The sequence below is a fragment of the Neovison vison genome, chromosome 1 (assembly GCF_020171115.1).
Source record: "Neovison vison isolate M4711 chromosome 1, ASM_NN_V1, whole genome shotgun sequence".
Classification (NCBI taxonomy): domain Eukaryota; kingdom Metazoa; phylum Chordata; class Mammalia; order Carnivora; family Mustelidae; genus Neogale; species Neogale vison.
The window spans coordinates 110,967,291-110,987,306 of NC_058091.1; the positions used below are offsets into that span (position 1 = coordinate 110,967,291).

At 35.2% G+C, this 20,016-nt stretch overlaps 1 protein-coding gene across 3 annotated transcripts in view; it reads left to right on the forward strand.

Annotated features, from left to right (window-relative positions):
• Positions 1-20,016, forward strand: part of ADGRB3 (adhesion G protein-coupled receptor B3) — a 731,117-nt gene that overhangs the window by 643,058 nt on the left and 68,043 nt on the right. For all 3 annotated transcript variants that reach the window (XM_044253842.1, XM_044253861.1, XM_044253851.1), the window contains one exon: positions 18,671-18,821. In XM_044253842.1, the coding sequence (XP_044109777.1) occupies positions 18,671-18,821 (151 nt within the window). The remainder of the gene's footprint in view (positions 1-18,670; positions 18,822-20,016) is intronic.

Genomic DNA, 20,016 nt, shown 5'->3' on the forward strand with positions numbered 1-20,016 from the left:
TTACTCACGGGAAAAACAAGAACATCTTTTCATTTGTGAATCATCGATAACCCATGTGCTGGGCAAAGTAACATATAGAGAGATGAACTGAAAATAGAACTGTTTTAGGAAGCTTACATTCATGGAGATAACGAGACACGTTAATACAGCCGTGCAAAGACAGAAGCTGCTCCTTCATTCAGGGTAATTCTCTCACTCATCACTCATTCATTCAGCGCCTGAGGGTTTTTATTTCTTAACACAGGTCAGGCTCAGTACTCAGTTTTGGGGGTATACAATGACAGCAATAAAATTAAAGCAAATGGAAGCTCCCTCCTTGATACTTCAATTCTATTGTGTAAGCGTGTGTCAGGGCGGCGGTGGGGGGAAAGGGGAGGAGTGTAGAGACAAACAAGTAAACTATAATAACAATGCAATGTGAAACGAGCTTATGGGGCTGATCCAGTAGGACAGGGACCAGTGGAACATATGAGGGCATATCAAAGACTTTAGAGGTCAAGCAAGATCTCTTAGAGTGTCCCATCAGGTTTTTCACACTCACCTGGAGATAAAAGCTTCTTACAATAGACCCTATCACACTGCACTGCAGTTTGTGGTTTACGTGACTGAAACCTTCTCATTCTCCTCTCTCTTTGTTTCTTTCTCAAGACACTGTATTAGTTATGTTTGTAAAAATAGCCTCTTTTGTCACCAACAACATTCTTGCTTTCCTAATTAGGCTCCTACCCTAGTTTCAAAGTAGAGGATGAAGCAGAGCTGCATTGCATTCTCAGTAATGACTGCTTTTTATCGACATGTATTTGATTCCAACAATTTATCTTAATGTCATTATTCTTTATAAAGTTAGGATACTAAAGAATCCATCATTACAAAATACAGCTGCATTTCTCAGGGATTTCAGAATCACACTTGTGCCAAGTGCTGCATTTTAAGCAAGGCTGAAAGTTGTCTTCATTCTTGAGTGATCCACATTAAAAATAAGTCAGGTTAAAAAAAAAAGTGATCGTGTTTTGTTTTGTTTTGTTTTAATATTGGTGTATTTTGAGTTCCGGCAACATCCTATTTAAAATAGTTAAGTGGACATTATTGCCATATCTCCTAGATTCTTCTAAACCTTTCTCAGACACTTTTAAAGTGCTGTGCTTGACCTACTTCTGCCTTTATTTACTGAAACAGTTGGAATATTTTTTCTCCTAAGCCCTATCAGTTTCTGGGTTCAAGATCTATAGTAAATGATACCAGAAGGATCACATACCTAGTAGTCCTCATTCATCATGGGCCAACTGGACATCCTAGTAGAAGAACTAGGGGAAGTTGTTCGGCTGATGGAGGAAAATTTGGAATGTATGGCTGGCACACATGTTAAATCTTTCTCTGCCACAGAGCGCCCAATCCCAAATAAGGGTGTGAGGTGGTTCATTCCATGTTATGTATTAAATTTTAAACTCGAGTGTAAATTCTGGTGGCAATATCACATTTAGGACAATATGAAACATAGGAATCTTGACATGCATGTACTAGAAAGTCAGGGAGGAAAAAGGTAAGAATTTTGTTTAGTGAGAAGTTTTACATGTTTTGTGAGAAGATCTGCTCTAGTATAATAATTTTAGATGATAAAGGTCATTTCTAATTCAAACAGACCCACTAAGATCATTTGGTGTGGAGGAAAGTAAATGAGATATGAGATAAATCAAAAGACATGACTTTGGATCTTTACTGTGTGACTTTAGGAAAATCTCTCAGCTTCACTGGGCATGTTTTATTCATCCATAAACTTAAAATTACAGTGATTATATCTACTTTTCCTGTTAGATATAAGGATCATACGAGATAGAATTTTATTTAAAGATTTTATTTATTTATTTGTCAGAGAGAGGGGGAGAGAGCACAAGCATGGGGAGAGCAGAGACAGAGGGAAAAGCAGACTCCCAGCTGGGCAGGGAGCCCCATGCTGGGCTCAATCCCAAAACCCTGAGGTCATGACCTGAGCTGAAGGCAGGCTTAACCCACTGAGCCACCCAGGCATTCTGAGTTAGGGAGTCTTAAAGTTTTTTTTAAAACTTATTGCACTTCACAGATATTATTCCTAAGTGAAGGGGATTCAGTGGAGTTGAGGAATAAATGGTTCAGAGTCTATTAAATGAAGTGTGAATAATTGGATTGATTTTAGAGCTTAGAAAATAAGTATAAATTTATTCCAGTTGGTTCATAGGTCACATTTATTTAAGCGTAGTATGTAATATTTTATCAAGAGAGAGCATGATGAAACATGTCTGTCTTTTATGTATTGATACCAAATGTAACAATTAGGCTTAACTGAATTATGGCAAAAACCCAAAACAAGAGTGATATAGAAAAGATAAAAGTTTATTTCATGCTCACATAAATGTAGGCAGCTCCCTGGTCACAAGGGGCCCATTTCCTCCTGTCCCTATTCTGACTTGAAATTTCCACCTCAGTGTCCAAGATTACTGTAACTAGCTTCAGCCGTCATGTAAATATTCCATCTGATAACAAAGGCAAACAGGGAAAGAAGAAAAAGATAACTTTCCAATATTATTCCAATATTTCCTATACTATTGTCTGTCTTCTATTGGCAAGAATCTATTTATAGATTACCTTAAAAGAAAGGCTGGGAAGTTCAATTTTTTTTTTTTTTTTTTACTTTTTTTAAGGTTTTATTTTTTTTTCCAATTTATTTATTTTCAGAAAAACAGCATTCATTATTTTTTCACCACACCCAGTGCTCCATGCAAGCCATGCCCTCCATAATACCCACCACCTGGTACCCCAACCTCCCACCCCCACCCCCACCCCCCCGCCACAGACAACTATCATATGATCTCCCTGATATGAGGAAGTGGTGATGCAACGTGGGGGCTTAAGTGGGAAGTTCAATTTTTATTCTGGATCCCCATGTGCTCAGAGATTACTTTTTTTTTTTTTTTAAAGATTTTATTTATTTATTTGAGGGAGAATGAGTGAGCGAGAGCATGAGAGAGGAGAAGGTCAGAGGGAGAAGCAGACTCCCCAAGGAGCTGGGAGCCCGATGCGGGACTTGATCCTGGAAGTCTGGCATCATGACCTGAGCCAAAGGCAGTTGCTCAACCAACTGAGCCACCCAGGTGCCCATTTTTTTTTTTTTTTTTAAATATTCTGCCATGTGGGCAAGGACCGAGCAAGGATTGAGGAAGCTGGTCTTTTCTACAACAGTGGTGAAGAATTCCTCACACATAGTTATCACTAAGCAAGAACATATATATTCAGACCAAAATCTCCTTTGAAAGTATTAATAACAGAGTTATTTTCTTAGATTTTTTCATACAATAAATATTTACTGGATAAAACTTATGTGCTAGGTATTCCACAGAATTTAATAAAAGAAAAACAAACCTGACCTTAGGAAGCTATAATCAATGAAATAAGCATAAGAATAGAAGTTTCCAACAAATAATAGAATAATATAAGAGAAAGTTATTTTGAATTCAGGGAGTGAAAAAAGGTGTTGTATTATTCAGAGGTACAATCATTATATGCTATAGTCCTGCATTAAACAGGATCCTAGAAACCTGAAAGAATGTGTATTCTTCTCAAAGTGCTTCATTTACTACAAGAGAATATTTCATGCATTGAGAGGCTGTAATTGAGAACTGAATATGAATCATAATCTGATTCCTTTTAGAAATATAAGCTTAGCATATTCATATTGAACTGAATAAGATAAATAAGTAGGTACTTAGAAAAGACAGGTATTATTTATATAATATTAGCTTGATTTGAAATGATTCAGTTATTTATAAAGTACTGTATTTGGTTCATTTGAATCAAGTCGATTCTGCACAAAGCTCTCTTCCTTGTGGAATCCTGGCATTAAAACATTGTGGTCAAAGTAGGAGGACAAGTTGTGAGATGTAATTGGATTCTCTTTCTTCTCTCTTTCCTGCTCCAATACTAACTTTGACTACTGCCACGCCTCTCCTCAGAAGGCAAAAATGTATGGAGAAGAATAGAAGGAGGCAAGGTTGGAGGTGGGGTGAGAGGAGCGGTTTTCACCCTCTTAAAATGAGGAGAATGAAATTATAGCTCTTTAGAGAAGACTGGGAACACATTTCAACTCTTTCTCCTCCCCTTCTCACCCTCTCCCCGTCAACCTTGGGCCCAGATCTCTTTTTCTCTCCCTACACTACTGTTCTACTTGTGAGTAAAAATGGAGGGAGTTTCTCAGCTCATCTACATTACTTTAAACTGTATAATTTAAAGTCATGATATAAGAATAGAAGACTATACTTAAAATATTTGGTAAAATCTATTTTTGACATAATGGTCTTTGGGATTTTGCTTCTATTTTCCTCTTGACACTTTTTACTTGGTTGTAATAAAAATCTTAAATATGATAAGAGGAAATGGTATAAAGCAAGACATGTCGTACTGAAACCAAAGGAGCTTCGTAACAAAGCTTGGGCTCGACCAAGAAACATTGTGATCCAGCTGTCACCATTTCTAAACAAAGTTTGAGAGTATTGCATAATACATTACTAATTTTTTAATGTTGTGAAAATAAAGTAAAATAATGCTGTACTTCCTGGGGCGCCTGGGTAGTTTAGTCGGTTGAGCATCTGACTCTTGATTTCAACCAGCTCATTGATCTCGGGGTTCTGAGATCGAGCCCCATGTCAGGCGCTCCTCATTCAGCAGACCTTCTGCTTAAAGACTCTCTCTCTCTCTCTCTCCACCTCCCAAACCCCCTCCAAATAAAATTTTTTTTAAAAATGTACTTCCTTCCTCCTTTCAACTTTTTGCTAGTTTTGATTAGACTCTGGATTTAAAAGTGAACTGTACTAATAAAATTCAGTTCTATTTTATAGTGATAAAAGAAATCAAATAATTTTAGGAATTTGTTTTATCAAAAAAGTCAATTCAGAATATGAAGTATCCTTATCTTCTTGACTTTACTCATTACAGTAATCCAACTTAAACACATGCATATGTCATAAATGCTTACAAGTGTGTTTTTACACATATGTAATTTTTATGGTTTTGTGTAAAATGTTTAAAACTTGCCTCATGCCGGATTTTTCATGCACTCGGTACTCAGTAACTATTTTGAGGCTAAATCCTTCAATGATAAAATCTTTTAAGACACGGTAAAGGAAAAGATCACTTGGGGTTTGTGCGGACTAAACTGTTCTTTTCCAATAAATGAATGTCTTCCGAAAAGGTATTTATAGCTGTTGCTTGTAAAAGTAATGGTACTAGAAATAGTGTGTTTTGCCATCTGTTATTTTTGTCCAATCTGGATTATAGTACTCTGAATGTAGTCATCTGTTCCACCTGCTGAGAAACTGAGAATCTAGCCTGGTAGGTTTCTAAACTTTCAAAGGTAATTGTTTATCAAAAGATAAGAAGCTTCAGACACTTCTTCGATTTAGCTTCAGTGTAAGAGATTTGTTACATTGTGATTTCATCATTTCCCAACCAATGGACTAAAATCTTGATTTGTTCTTGGTAGTAGCTAGCTTCCATTGTTTCCATAGAGCTGGTTTGTATCTTCTTGGACATAATAGTAAGGAGTGCATCATGTGTAGTCAAAGGGGGAAGAAAATGGAACCATATACCAGATGGTCCATTAAAACAGGAACCCAGAGAAAACCCCTCCAGAAAAATAGCAAAACTAGTATTTCTTTACTTTTGCAGGGGACTAGAATTCTTGATTTCAGAGGTGGGCAGAGGGACGTCTATGCTGTATAGTCTTTGGTTTTGGAGCTGACAACTGTGTGATTACTCAGCTCAAGGTAGCTTCAATGCTGCCTGGCGATTTCATATTACCTGGTTTTCCAGTTCTCGAGAGAATTTCTGATTTGTTCAAACATATTCAAACCACTGATCTCCTTTCTACATCTTTAGCTTTAACAACAGACCCAACTTCTACTTCAAAAAGAATTTGAACCTTTGTTGTGTTGTTTTGTGCAGGGTATTCTCTGTACAAATTTGTTGTGGTTATAAAACAATTAGCAAAACAGCTTACATTTGTATTTATTTTCTATTCCATACCTCTGCCCCATGTTTTTTCTCTTCAAAATCCATTCCTTTCAAATAAATCTGTTGGAGAAGTGAAAAAAAAAAATGTTACCTTCCCATCATAACGTATGCTATCTTATCTACATTTTCACCTCATCTTTGTTCCTTCCTGCATGCTTTAAATCAAGAGAGGACTTTCTTCTTATCAAAGGCTAGTTCTTCTCTTGTGCTTGAAATTTCATTTTTATCAGATTTCTCCTGTCCATGGATCAGTTTCTTTATTTGATTCTTCACTTAACATTTAAACATACTTTAGTATTTCTCATTGTAGAAATAAATCTTATATTCAGTTCCCCTTGGAGTAATTATTAAAATACTGGTAACTACAGGTCATATTTATTTAGGACTTAGTATATGGCAGATATATTCTAAAACCTTTCTTTTTCTTTTTTTTAACTTGTAGAGGGGAAAGAATAGGAACATTTTGTCATACTTAGGTTTGGAGCTTCACTTCATTCTTGCCGAAGGAAGAAGGGCCAATAGAAGGGTGCTCTCCTCACAGAAATCTCCCTCTGTCACTAATCCTTCAGGAGAGAGTGAGTGATGGCCCCATCTAAGGTCACAGAAATAGAGAGGTCAGTGAAGTCCATACACAAAAGGAGAATCTAGCTTAACAGGGAGGGTGAAAAGTTAATTTTTAGACATATCGGGTTTGAAATATCTGGGGTTGGGTGGCTCAGAGATAAGCAATTAGGGATTTGTATCCAAACTCAGGATTGACAGTTGGTACTTTAAAGTAGAAGTTCTTGGAGATCTCCCTAAATCAACATGCCCAGAGTCCTAAAACCGGCCCAATGATCACATTTAGCATAATTTAAGGCTAGCCTTACTCTGTTGTGCTCTTTTTTCCCCCCACACCCTTCATTGTTAGCTATTGGACTCTATTTTCATAGCAGAAACTATAAAGAAGTCTATCCATTCTTAAGGTCATTCTAAGTTCAAATAGAAATACATAGCAGAGGACTCCATTTTCATTACTCATTCCAGAACTTTAGGAACTGCCTAAGATGAGGTAAGTTACTCTAAGGGGTTGAGAATTTGCATGAATGGTCATTACTTGTTTAATACTTTTTAGAACCCCCTGAGAACTAAGCACTTTACATTTATTATGTGTAATCTTAAAATAACCCAATGTAGTAAATACTTTAACTCTCATCCAACAGCTCCAAGAATTTGAGGCTGTGAGAAGTGAATAGTTTGTGCAAGGTCACACATTTGGTAGCTTCCATGGCTAGGAGTCAGTCTGTGATTGTTCTAGATGCTGATTATGAGCACTGGCTGCCCATTAGAATCACCTGGGGAGCCCTAGCAATACTGATGCTGAAGCTCCACCCTAGGCTGACTAGATCAGAATCTTAGGGGATAGCATTAAAAGTTCTTCATTTTTAGAGCTCCCCAGGTGATCCTATGGCACAACCAAGGCTGAGAAATACTAGCCTGCCTCTGCAGAGTAGGACCTTTTCATACTATACCACCTCTGAATCAAAAATTATTTTTTAAATTTTTTAAAGGATTTTATTTATTTATTTGACAGAGATCACAAGTAGGCAGAGAGGCAGAGAGAGAGAGAGGATGGGGAGCAGGCTTCCTGCCAAGCAGAGAGCCCTATACGGGACTCGATCCCAGGACCCTGAGATCATGACCTGAGCCAAAAGCAGAGGCTAAACCCACTGAGCCACCCAGCACTTCTGAATCAAAAACTATTTGCATTCCATATTGAAATAGTTTTGTGACACCAAGTCAGACTGGTGATTAAACTTGATAAATGGAATAAACAAATGTCTTTTTGATATAAAAGAGTTACTTTCCTTTGCCTTCCCAATCCTCAGAGAAACGTTTTGTCAGAAACCTCAACAACAAAGCTACAAAGTTTTGTTTTCTTTGCTCGATACAAGCTGAAGGCAACTTTGTACTTCCATTACTATCATCCTTTTTTGAGTGACCCTATATGGTGCTTCATTACATTGGAGGGTATAATTCCACTCACAATTGATTTTTCTCTTCTGTTATAGAACACAGCATAAATCAATTCTCAGAGACATCTTAGAGCTTATAACACATTTTATAAAATTTCTAAATTATTAGTAAAGCTTTAGCTGAACTCTTGGCCTTATTTAGCAAGTGACTTAATTATATTTCATTTTGAATAAAATTGTCATTTTCTAAGCCTGGAGATAACAGTGTATAATGAAGCATCTGCTGGGTACGATGTACAAATGTTTAGTCTCCCAAAGGACACATTTCAAAGACTCAGATTTTCCTGTTATGTGTGACAAACTTTCCAAGGTCTTCAAAATATGAACATGTTTTCTGCAAGATACATATTTTTGACATCTGTGAAACAGATTTTTATCTCTATTGACATCTATCTAGCATTTCTTTCCTTTTTAATAGTACTGCTTCATTTTAATATGAAATTATAAAAGCCTAGCAAATAAGAATTATTATTGTTTGAGATTCTCATATTTAGCAACGGCCTGTGTTTCTTCATTCATTCGTTATTTCATATCATACATGACTTTATATTAGCAATTTCTTCTGTTTTCCAAAGTGTTTTTTCCCCAAAAAGATGGATCAGAGAGATAATAATCTTTCTTTATCATAACTTTGTGCCATCGTTTTTAAGGAAGTAGTGCAACTTTTTAGTAGTGAAACAAGTTTTCAAGAGAAAACTAAATCCTATAAAATCTCTTCTATTGATATTTTCCACTATGTCCAAGAGGAGGAATGCACCAGCTAAGTATTTGGATCTATGAGAGACATTTGTCTGTTATCTACAAATGACATAGCTGTTGATATAGCATGTCACAGCAGCTATGGAATGAAGGAGGTTGAATGAAGTGACATTAACAGAAAGTTTTGATGGAATTAATATCATAAAACCTTTAATTATAAAATGATGAATCTTGTAGTCACAGTTCCCACTGGACATCTCATTGGGATTTGCTCTGTCCAGATAACCTCAAACTATGTTTGCACATGTGTTGATGGGCTCTTCATAACCAAAACTATATTTTTAAATGATGCATCCTTTTCTTCTTCTTCTTCTTCTTCTTATCATCATCATCATCATCATCATGATGTTCAGTTAGCCAGTGATACATTCTTCTTTTGGTTGTGATTTGGAAGAAAAGACTAATCACTTAATGTCATTTTTGTCTGTATATCGTAACATCTATTTATTTACCATCTCCATCCTGCTGTTGCACAACAATTTGCACTGGCTTGGTGTAATATAGTATAACCATAGAAATAAAAATATGTCCGCAAAGGGCAACATGTGGTAAAGAAAAGAACATTTGCTCCTCCATTTGCTACATGTGTAACTTCAGACAAGTTACTTAACCTCTCTGACCTTAATCTCCTCATATAGAAATATTTACCTTAATGCATTGTTACAGAGTTGATGTTTAAGACAGCGTAGGTGCTTGATAAGTTAGTTTTTTTATCATCCTTTAAAATGTAGTCTCAAACATTTTCAGTTACGTTTGTTATGCCAAATGAAAATTAATTCATGTATTTTAATTATGGGTTAATTAATTATGCTTTTAATTATAGCCTTATTATTAATAGCTATTATTTACTGAGCACTTACTATACATGGAGTTTTGTGTTATCTTTGTGCAAGTGCTTTTTATCCATTAACGTATTTCACACAGTAATTTATTTTTAGTCTGTAAAAACCTCTTTTCTGAACAATGTAAATAGTTATTAGTGCAACCTTTTAAGGGCTGTCTTTGAAATCACTATAGTGATGAACCAGAATTTCTTCCCATAACGTCATTCACTTGTAAGGAGTTACAGGTGCATCTCAGAATTAAAAGGTTATATATCTTGAACATGTTTTATTCCACGTGAATATCAAGATCTACATATCCATAATTTTTCCAGTTTTATTAATAAATAACTGATATAAATCACTGTATAAGTATACGGCATTCAGCATAATGGCTTGATTTACACATATTGTGAAGTGATCACAATGGGTTCAGCCAACATCATCCATCTTTTCATATAGTCACAGTGAAAAGAAAAGAAAGAAAACAAGAAAAAAATTCTCCTTGTGATGAGAACTCTTAGGACTTACCTCGACTTTCCTATATGTCAAGCAGAAGTGTTAACTATAGACATCATGTTGTCTATTTACTTATTATAGACAAACTAGTGTAAGAGTGGAGGAAATTATCTAAATAATTCAAATAAGAATTGCTTCATATGGAGGAATGATTCCAGCTCATCTGAAATTGTTAAATTTTGCAGTAACTTCAGTAATTCTTGATTTCCCCATAAATACTTCAATTAAAGTATGCAGATATTGATACTGTTTGAGAGTTTCTAAATATTCTACTGAAGTGTTTCATCTCAAAATTCTGTTTTTCATATTTCTAGCAAAAACAAGCTTCTCTGCATTCTCTATTGCTTGGAAGTTTTTTGTTTTTGTTTTTTAAAATATCCTATATCTCTCCTCAAAAGCATTTTCTCTTTTTCTTTTTGAAATAGTTACATAATTGGTGTCAATGGCTGCTTATTTTTAAATGCTAACACTCTTTGATTTATTTGAATGCTGGGAATAAGGTAAACATAGTTTGTTTTTTTCCTTAGAATCCTTGAAAGTCTGCCAAATGAAAAGAATAAATAATTATATTTTACACTTTAAGAAATTCATCTTGTTATTAATGTAATAATAATTTTCTAGAAAGTTGGACTTAAGGAATCATTAAGATTTGAAATAAATTAGTAAAGCAGGCATCTTTGACCAAGAAATAGGAAACATAGATAAGCAAACTTAGAGGCAAAAAAAATAGTATTTCTTAAAATTTATGAGGACATTATCTACAATCACATAGTAAGACATTGGAAAATATAAATGAAATGGATAATTAGTGGTAAAATATAAATTGCCAAAATTAATTCAAGAAATGAATAGCTCCGGGATGCCTGGGTGGCAGCTGCCTTCGACTCAGGTCATGATCCCAGCATCCTGGGATCGAGTCCCACATCAGGCTCCTTGCTCAGTGGGGAACCTGCTCCTCCCTCTGACTCTGCCTGCCATTCTGTCTGCCTGTGCTTGCTCTCTCCCCCTCGCTCCCTCTGATAAATAAATAAAATCTAAAAAAAAAAAAAAAGAAAGAAATGAATAGCTCCGTTAGACTTTTACTTAGACAGTATTCATGCTATTGTAGAATTTTAGAGCTACAGAAAACTTTAAAGACCCTATGAGAATGTTAAGGTCCAAAGTCTTTGTGGGAGACTTAAAAAAAGTTCCATTTGTTAGATTTTGAAATTAGAAAGTCATAGGTGATTCCTGTAAGAGGGACACTGAGGGGAGATGCTAGAGGGAAAGAAAATGTGTAAACATGTAGTAAAGAAGGTGATGGATAGCTTAACCTTTCAAGAAATTTGACTACAACTGGAAAGAGAGAGAACAACCCAATGAGAACCACTGTGAATAAACCGATAAAAAGAAGGTTGATTGGTTGGTTATTTGAAGATAGAGATTTCAACAGATTTGTAAGCTAAGATATTGTGTATATAGGTATACAGGAACTAACTAACGGAGGCGAGTATATAGTTGACCAAATATAGGATCAAGCATGGTTACTATGCATCAAAACCTATATGCACCATGCTCTTTAATCTTTACAAAAGTCTTATGAGGTAAAAGCTGTAATTATCCTCATTTTTTTAATGAGAAAAGAGAGGCACACAGATTTTAAGTAACAACCAGTAAATGCAGCAGTCAGTGTGTGAACCCAAAATGCCATTCCAGGGTCTATCTCTTAACTCTATTATACCACCTCCTGGAAGGGGAAGGACCTGATTTGGAAAGGAGGAAGGGGGTAAAGAGTATAGGGAATATGAAGAAAGCAATAATATGGATAGTCTGTGTCTCATCTGTAATGAAGATAGCAATAATATGGATAGTCTGTGTCTCATCTGTAATGTTGAAGGCAAGGTTATCTGATTTAGGAATAAGAAGGAACATTGAGAGGATATAAAAGGTTGTGAGGATTAGACAATGGATGTGCAAAAAAAAAAATTGTCAGAAAGCAGTGTGACGGAGTTAAGGAAATGCACAAGCCCTGGAGTCAGAGACCATGGTTTTTTTGTTTTGTTTTTAAAGATTTTATTATTTATTTATTTATTTGACAGAGATAGATCACAAGTAGGCAGAGAGGCAGGCAGAGAGAGAGAGAGGGAAGCAGGCTCCCTGTTGAGCAGAGAGCCCGATGCAGGACTCGGTCCCAGGACCCTGAGATCATGACCCAAGCCGAAGGCAGCGGCTTAACCCACTGAGCCACCCAGGTACCCCAGAGACCATGTTTTAACTCCTCCTCCTAACTCATTAACCATGAGACATTGACTAAGTAACTTAGTCTCTTCAAACCCTCATGTGCAAAATAGGGATGGTGATCATCTGACTACATATTATTCTGTTTTATGTCATTGGGAAAACCCTGTATGATTCTTTCTTTTCTTTCTTCTTTTTTTTTTGATTTTTTTTGACTTTCTGGGCTATTCTTTGTATTTGATTTTCTCTATGACTTAGAATTGGTTTTCCAAACTAAAAGAAGAAAATTAAAATTTGATGGGAATTATATTGAATATATTTATCAGTTGGGGAAAGATTGACGTTTATATTACCCTGTTTCTCCAATTCACATATATATTTTCCCGTTTAATTATGTCTTGTTTTGTGCCCCTTAATTAAATGTTGTAATTTTCTACATGAAGCTCCTGTTAAATGTATTTGAGTTGTTTTATGGTTTCTATTGTCATTATGAATAGGACCTTTTCTTTCATCTGATAATCTTTCCCTAGTGGTTTTGTTTTGTAGGTACAATTCATTTTCTCAGTTTCTGAAGGACTTAGACTGCTTTTGAAGGTTTTTTGTTTTGTTTTGTTTTTTAAAGATTTTATTTATTTATTTGACAGAGATCACAAGTAGGCAGAGAGACAGGCAGAGAGAGAGAGGAGGAAGCAGGCTCCCTGCTGAGCAGAGAGCCCAATGCTGGGCTCGATCCCAGAACTCTGAGATCATGACCTGAGCCGAAGGCAGAGACCCAACCCACTGAGCCACCCAGGTGCCCCCTGCTTTTGAAGTTTTTATTTTTCTGTTACCACCATAGTCTCTCCTCACTCCCCCACTTTATCTGTTCTTGACCTTTTTTCTTTTTTCCATGTTGGAAGATTTTTTCAATTATCTGAATATCACTGGTTGTGTATTCATGTATAAAAGCAAGGCCCTAAAAAATGACTTAAAGTTTTATATGGGTAGATGGACTTAATGAAAGATTTCACAGTATCTTAGTGAAGGATGAGCCAGCATCTGAAGATTTCTTCCCCCTTAGGGGTGATTTTAATTTCTGACCTGCTAGCATTCTGGGAGCAGAAGTAAGGAGAAAATGAGACGAGGATGCTTAAGAGTTAATATTTACACTTGTATCTGCCTTGTATACCTACCCATTAATGAGACTGATACTTGAGTTCAGAACACAACCCATTCAATTTTGCAGAGACTAGACCTCTCTCTGACAGTACAGGACTTCACTGAGTTGGAGAGGAAGCTCAGAGTTTCAGCTATTCTGTATATAGATTTTCAACCAGCCTCTCTCTCTCTCTCTCTCTTTCAGCCCCATGCAAAGTCTTTCTTATGTTTCTGGTCCCTACTGTCTCCAGGTATTAAAACCTTTTGAAGGTCTGCAGAGTCAGTTGGGTCCATTACCATCAATATTTCCATTACCACCTCCCACACTCTATAAGCACTTAGGTGGTAACATTCTTTGTCACTCTAAGTCAGTTCTGCCTTCCTTTCTCAACATCTGAACTGACGCATCTTGAGTTCACTGTTGTCTACTGCCTGTTCTTTTTCCTGTGGCTTAATAATTTGGTAATGTTAACATGGTTTGGAAGGGAAAAGAGAGATAAAGTTGTCATCATTAATTATAAATCTTCTATTACATTTTCAAATGGATATTGATGGTGTATAAAAAAAACTTTATATATTGATCTCAGTGTACAGGAAATATAATTTTTATGTATTTGTCTTGTATCTAGCCACTTTGTTGATTCTCATTATTATTTATAACAATTTAAAAATAGATACTCTTGGGTTTTCTAATGAGATATATTTCATTTTTTTCAAAGTTTTTGTTTAAATTTCAGTTAACATACAGGGTAGTATTAGTTTCGGGTACAAATTTACATATAACACCCAGTACTCATTGCAAAATGTGCACGCCTTAATATCCATCACCTATTTAACCCCCCACCCACTTCTCTGGTACCCATCACTTTGTTCTCTATAGTTTAGTGTTTGTTTCTTGGTTTGCCTGTCTCTCTTTTTTCCCCCATGATCATTTGTTTTGTTTCTTAAAGTCCACATGTAAGTGAAATCATATATTTGTCTTTCTCTGACTGACTTGTTTCACTTAGTGTGGTACTCTTCAGCTCCATCCATGTCCTTGCAAATGGCAAGATTTTATTCTTTTTCATGGCTGAGTAATATTCCACTATATATATTTCCTCTTTATCCATTCATCTGTCAGTGGAAATTTGGGATCAATCAATTGCCCTACTAGGAATTTACCTAAAGGATACAAAAGTACTAATTTAGAGGGGTATATGCTCCCAGAAAGCTATAGTAGCATTATCAACAACAGCCAAACTATGGAAAGAACCCAAATTTCCTATGAATTTCTGAGAGCTGCAAATTGTTTTTCATTATAAACTTAGTTTTGACAGTTTATTTTTGTAGTTTTCTCAGTTTTTGTTTCACATATTTGAAAAATTCTTAGCTTCATAGAGACATGTTCCTTTGGAAATGTCTTTATGACCTGCTTCTTTATCAGTATGAAAAGACCTTCATCTCTTTTAATGCTTTTTTTTTTCAATATTAGCATTGTGACACCTGATTTTTGCATGTTAGCATTTGCTTAAAATGTACCTCTTTTCATCTCTTTATTCCTAATTTGCCTGTGTCATTGGGTTTGAGGTGTATCGCATAAAAACATTACTAGATTTGGGGTTTTTTTCTTCAATATAAAAGTTCTTAACTTTTAACTAATGAATTTAAAAAATTCCCATTTCTATAATTTCTGATATGTTTGGAATTATTTTAGGTTTTTTTTCACTTATCATATTTTCTAGTTTATTTTGTCCCTTTGCCTGCCTTTAGTTAGGCTGAATTTTTTCTTTATTTCTATTTTTCCTCTACTATTTTATAAATACATTATTTTTTTCTACCTTTTGTGGTTACCTTAATATCATTAATGTACATATTCAAACATATTCTTCTAACATCTAAACCTAATTAGTATCTCTAATATTCCTGAGAACAACAACAACCAAAAGTCTTAGCACACTTTTATTTTCTCCTAATCCTTTGTAACTTTCATTTCCCTTACTTATTAAGCTTCACTTACATTATTTTTAAATTTTATATTTAAGTGGTTATATTTTAAAAATTAAAATGTGTACATTTAAGCTTTTAAATAAACATTTGTGTAAACTTGGTGTATTTTATTACCCTCTTTGCTATCCATTATGTCTTTTATCTCATCCCTTCCTCCTGGATTTCTTCTTATTATTGGTTTCTATTGTCTAGCAGTTCTTTCAGAGAGAATCCTGAGGTAGTAAACTTCAAAGTTCCTTTAATTCTAAAAATATCTTTATTTCTGCCTCTCGCTTTAATAATAGCTTTGGTGGGTGTAGAATTCAATCTTCAAAGTTATTTTCCGTTAGACTGCTCAAGATACTATTCTCTGTCTTCTTGTATCCTGGGTTGCTCACAAGGAATCTGATGTCAATTTGATGCTTCTTCCTTTGTAAGTAATCTTTCTTTTGACTCTGACAGCTTTTAAGAATTTTCTCTTTATTCTTGATGTTCACAAATTTCATCACAACATATCGAGGTGTGTGTGTGTGTGTGTGTGCGCGCACACTTGTGTTATCTTTAATTTATCCTTCAGCCCAGAGGAACTTTGAAGTTCTGAGAAGCTTTTCCATAATCTTTCTTTAAATGCTGCCTTCCTTGAAAATTTCTCTATTTTTACCTTCCAAAAGTAGTTTCAAACAGATGTAAGAACTGTGTGTCATCTGTGTATCTTCATCCGCTATTTCCGTGTCTTCATGTCTGCTTCTAATATCTTGCTTTGAGTTGGGGATTCCTTCAGTCTGCACTCATCTGTTTTGTTTTTTAGGCATTTCTCACAGACTTTAATCTACTCATCTTTTCTCTCCAGTTATTTCATGAAATCTTTTTCTGTTGTCCCTAAGAACTTGGGGTGAATGGTACACACAAGGGTGACAGTGTGAACAGTGCTCAGTTTGCCAATTTAATGCCCTCTCAAGTTTTGTGATATTTTTCAACAGATTTATACAGATTCTTCATATGATAATGAGGCAAAGTGTATTCCTCTTTCTTTATTTCTCAGCAACATATATTTTGTTATGCTTTTCATGCATGACTAGTTTTGTGTCTTTAGACATTTTAGTTCATATATATATACATTCTTTAAGTTGAGACAACTTTCCTTCATAGTTAGAGAACTTGCTAGATATATATGAATATGCATCTGATCATATTAGAACGCTAGTGGTCATAGAAATGGTTCTTACTTCTCTAGACTCTATACCTTTTTTTTCCTACACATTGTGGCCCATATTCTTATCCAGAGACATGAATTATTGCAATAAATGTCAGTAGCCCCAAATTACATGTATTTCAATTGGTATTAGAATCGAAGTACATATCAGAACGTACCAAGGCAGCAAACATAATAAAGAAAGAGCAAATTAAAAGTCTCTCTATTGACATTTTGAGCGTTTTCTTATTTCTTACAAAATCACAGTGCATCCAGTACTTAGCATTTAACACTTAACATTTTTACATTGTTTTATATAATCTTATACTGATGGTTTTAAAATGGAGAAGGAATAATTTTGCTAACACGAACAACTGAGATGAGACAAACTGGTGGAAGGAAGTGACAGGTGAATTAGAAAGTGTAGCTAGTCTTCAGGTATTAAAGGGAAGAATTATCTTGGAAATTCAAATTAGGATCAGGAACTGCAGATCAGGAGTGAGCAAAGTAGTCAGCTGTAGATATTCAAATCTTAGCTTGGAAGAAAAGTCTCAATATCTCAAGTATGGGAGGGAGCCTAGTAGGTTACAGTTACTGCGTTATACCTGAAGCAGGAATAAAGGTCTGAGGAAGAGGGTTTGGGAAATCCATGATTTTGTCATACAGCAAATTGACATCTTTATGAAAATAAGTCTAAGTAATTAAGTGCCACATGAAACAAGGAATCACATGCCAAAAACTAGTAATGCTTGCTTTAGTACCATTTGCAAAAGATGATGATTATGGTCGTAATCAGTTCAACCACAGGCTATATGCCTAGCACAGTGCTACTCAGTTTCTGAACATTATCTCTGAACATTAAAAAAAAAAAAAAAAACTGGTGAGATAAACATGGTAAAGTTCTTTTTATAGTATGGAAAGAACTAAAAAGCTGAATTAACATCTGGTGAATTTTAATAGAATAAACAAATAATAGGATTAGTTTGGGCCAAAAGTCTAAAAAGCTGTTCTGCTTCAGCAGTATACTGCAGTGGAGGCGGGAAGATGAGGGTTGTACTTTTATTTCTCTGTTAACGAGTTTATTATTATTTTTTCTAGTTCTGTGTTTGCTCTTTTCAGTTTCTGGGAATAGCAAGATGGAAACTGACAGAGGAAGAGAGTAGTTTAGTTACTGGTTCTGCTTGATGAAGACTTGGATTTGAGTAAGATTTACACAAAGATACTGTGCCAGTAGTGGAACAAGTAGCAGCCCTTACCAAAATGAACCTGCTCACCTTTGCAGATGAGTCACAAGTAACTACTGCTAGGCAGTAGTAAAGTAAAATATCTGTGAAATCATGGCTGTGTACTGCCACTGACTCAATTAACTTTTCAAAATGATTTGATTAGGACACACATTGTAATGTAACAGTACAGAACAATGTATTAAGGACTTTAAAATACATACGTTATTTTTGTACTAGGCTATTAGCCAAATCTCATTTTATACTTTGCTCTTACACCAGGAATATCACACTTGTATAAAAGCAATTTTTCCTTTTGGATAGCTGTTGGAATGTAATCTTAACATCAATACAGATAAAAAAAAAAAACAAAGAATTATCAGCTAGAATGGAAGGATAAAGAATGTAGCCAAAAGAATGATGCAAGATGTCTGTAACTTAAATTAAACCAAAGATAGGTTTCTTTACATAAGAATTACATTTCAAGGAAAAAAACTTCAAGTAAAGTAGTAATGGTAATCTCCCTTGGGTTTTAATTTACATTCTGCCTCCTCCTCATAAAAAATTGAACATGCAAATGGAATTAGGACATATTTTTTTCTATCATAGATATTGTATACAGCATAAAGACTGCAGGGTTTCTAATTTCTGTAAATAATTACACTGTCACACAGGAGAGGTAGGTATTAGAGATAAAAGCGATGAGTTGAAGATTAATGATCCCTTGGAGGACACATGATTCTCCCCCACCATATTCAGTGTGAGTCTTTTTTGTTTCCACAGAGCATCTGTACAACTACCACTGCATTTTTGCACTTTTTCTTCCTGGCTTCATTCTGTTGGGTTTTGACTGAGGCGTGGCAGTCATATATGGCTGTAACTGGAAAAATTAGGACACGGCTTATAAGGAAACGTTTTTTGTGCCTTGGATGGGGTAAGCATATTAATATACTCATTCATGCTCTTATTAAAATGACTTTGAAGACATATTGAAGCCGTAGAGTGTGATTATCCCCAGGCTCCTTTTCTTTATGTCCAATTTGATACGTGGAAGTGGAAATATATGAAACTGGTCAGTTTTGAACATTGGGCATTTGAAGCTTTAAAAAGGAGTAAATATCGGATGACCACGTAGCCAGTCAGTGAAGCAATGGTGTAACCGGAGTCCTGGGATAGCTCTAGGCAGAAAAGCAAAGTGTTCTCCGCTCATATGTCCTGAAAACACAAAATGTTCTAAAACGTTCAGGATTCAAGACAGGTACATGTTATAGTCACTAGCCATGTACTCCTCATGAGAAAACTTTGAGAAGTCCGTTCCAAGAGAGCTCAAAGCAAGTAAGGACTATAGCTATTCATGTCACAGGAAGGAAGTCATGTAGAGTAAAGTAGTAATGGAATGAATGAAGCCTCACAGCTAGTCAGGGGAGTCCTCGGAGGAGAAAAAGAATTGTTGACACACTGAGAATTAATTTTTTTTTTTTTTGCTTATCTTTATCAGGAAAAGTTTCCCTCAAATTGCCTTATGAAATGGACATCTCGAAGATTTGTGTTTTTCATAAGGCCAGTTCTAATGCTTAATTGGAATTAATTAATTAGCTTCATTTAATTAGAATTAAAGTAAGAATCTAGTTTCAGAAAACCTCAGGATTTTGTCATTTGTCTTTGTGTTTCAAAAGACTTGAACTAAAAAAATGGGGAATTTGGGGCCAAATATACAGCAAATAACTACTATACAGGTAGACTAGAGAATAGGGTGCTTGATGGAGTTTGAAAAATTACAAGTAAGCAGACTTATTACAATAGCAGAATAATTCATACTGGAAAAATTAGGATCCAGATTATTTAAAGATTATCCATCAGGTTTCAGCAAGGTGCTGTCATATGTGATTAACATATGAGGGTTCTTTGCGCCAGCAAATGGGAAAGCCATTAAGAAGAAATTGGAGGATGTATTCTACTTAAAATTTTCATAAAACTTTTGTCTGGATTTTATGTCAAAGACCTTCTAAAGTTAGATTGGTATTGAATCAGGGAGCACTTTTATCATGAATTAGTGTCATAGATCCAAGAAATATAGAATCCAGGTAAGTGACTTCCCTTAAATATAAAGAGTGGCAATTCTCTGGATT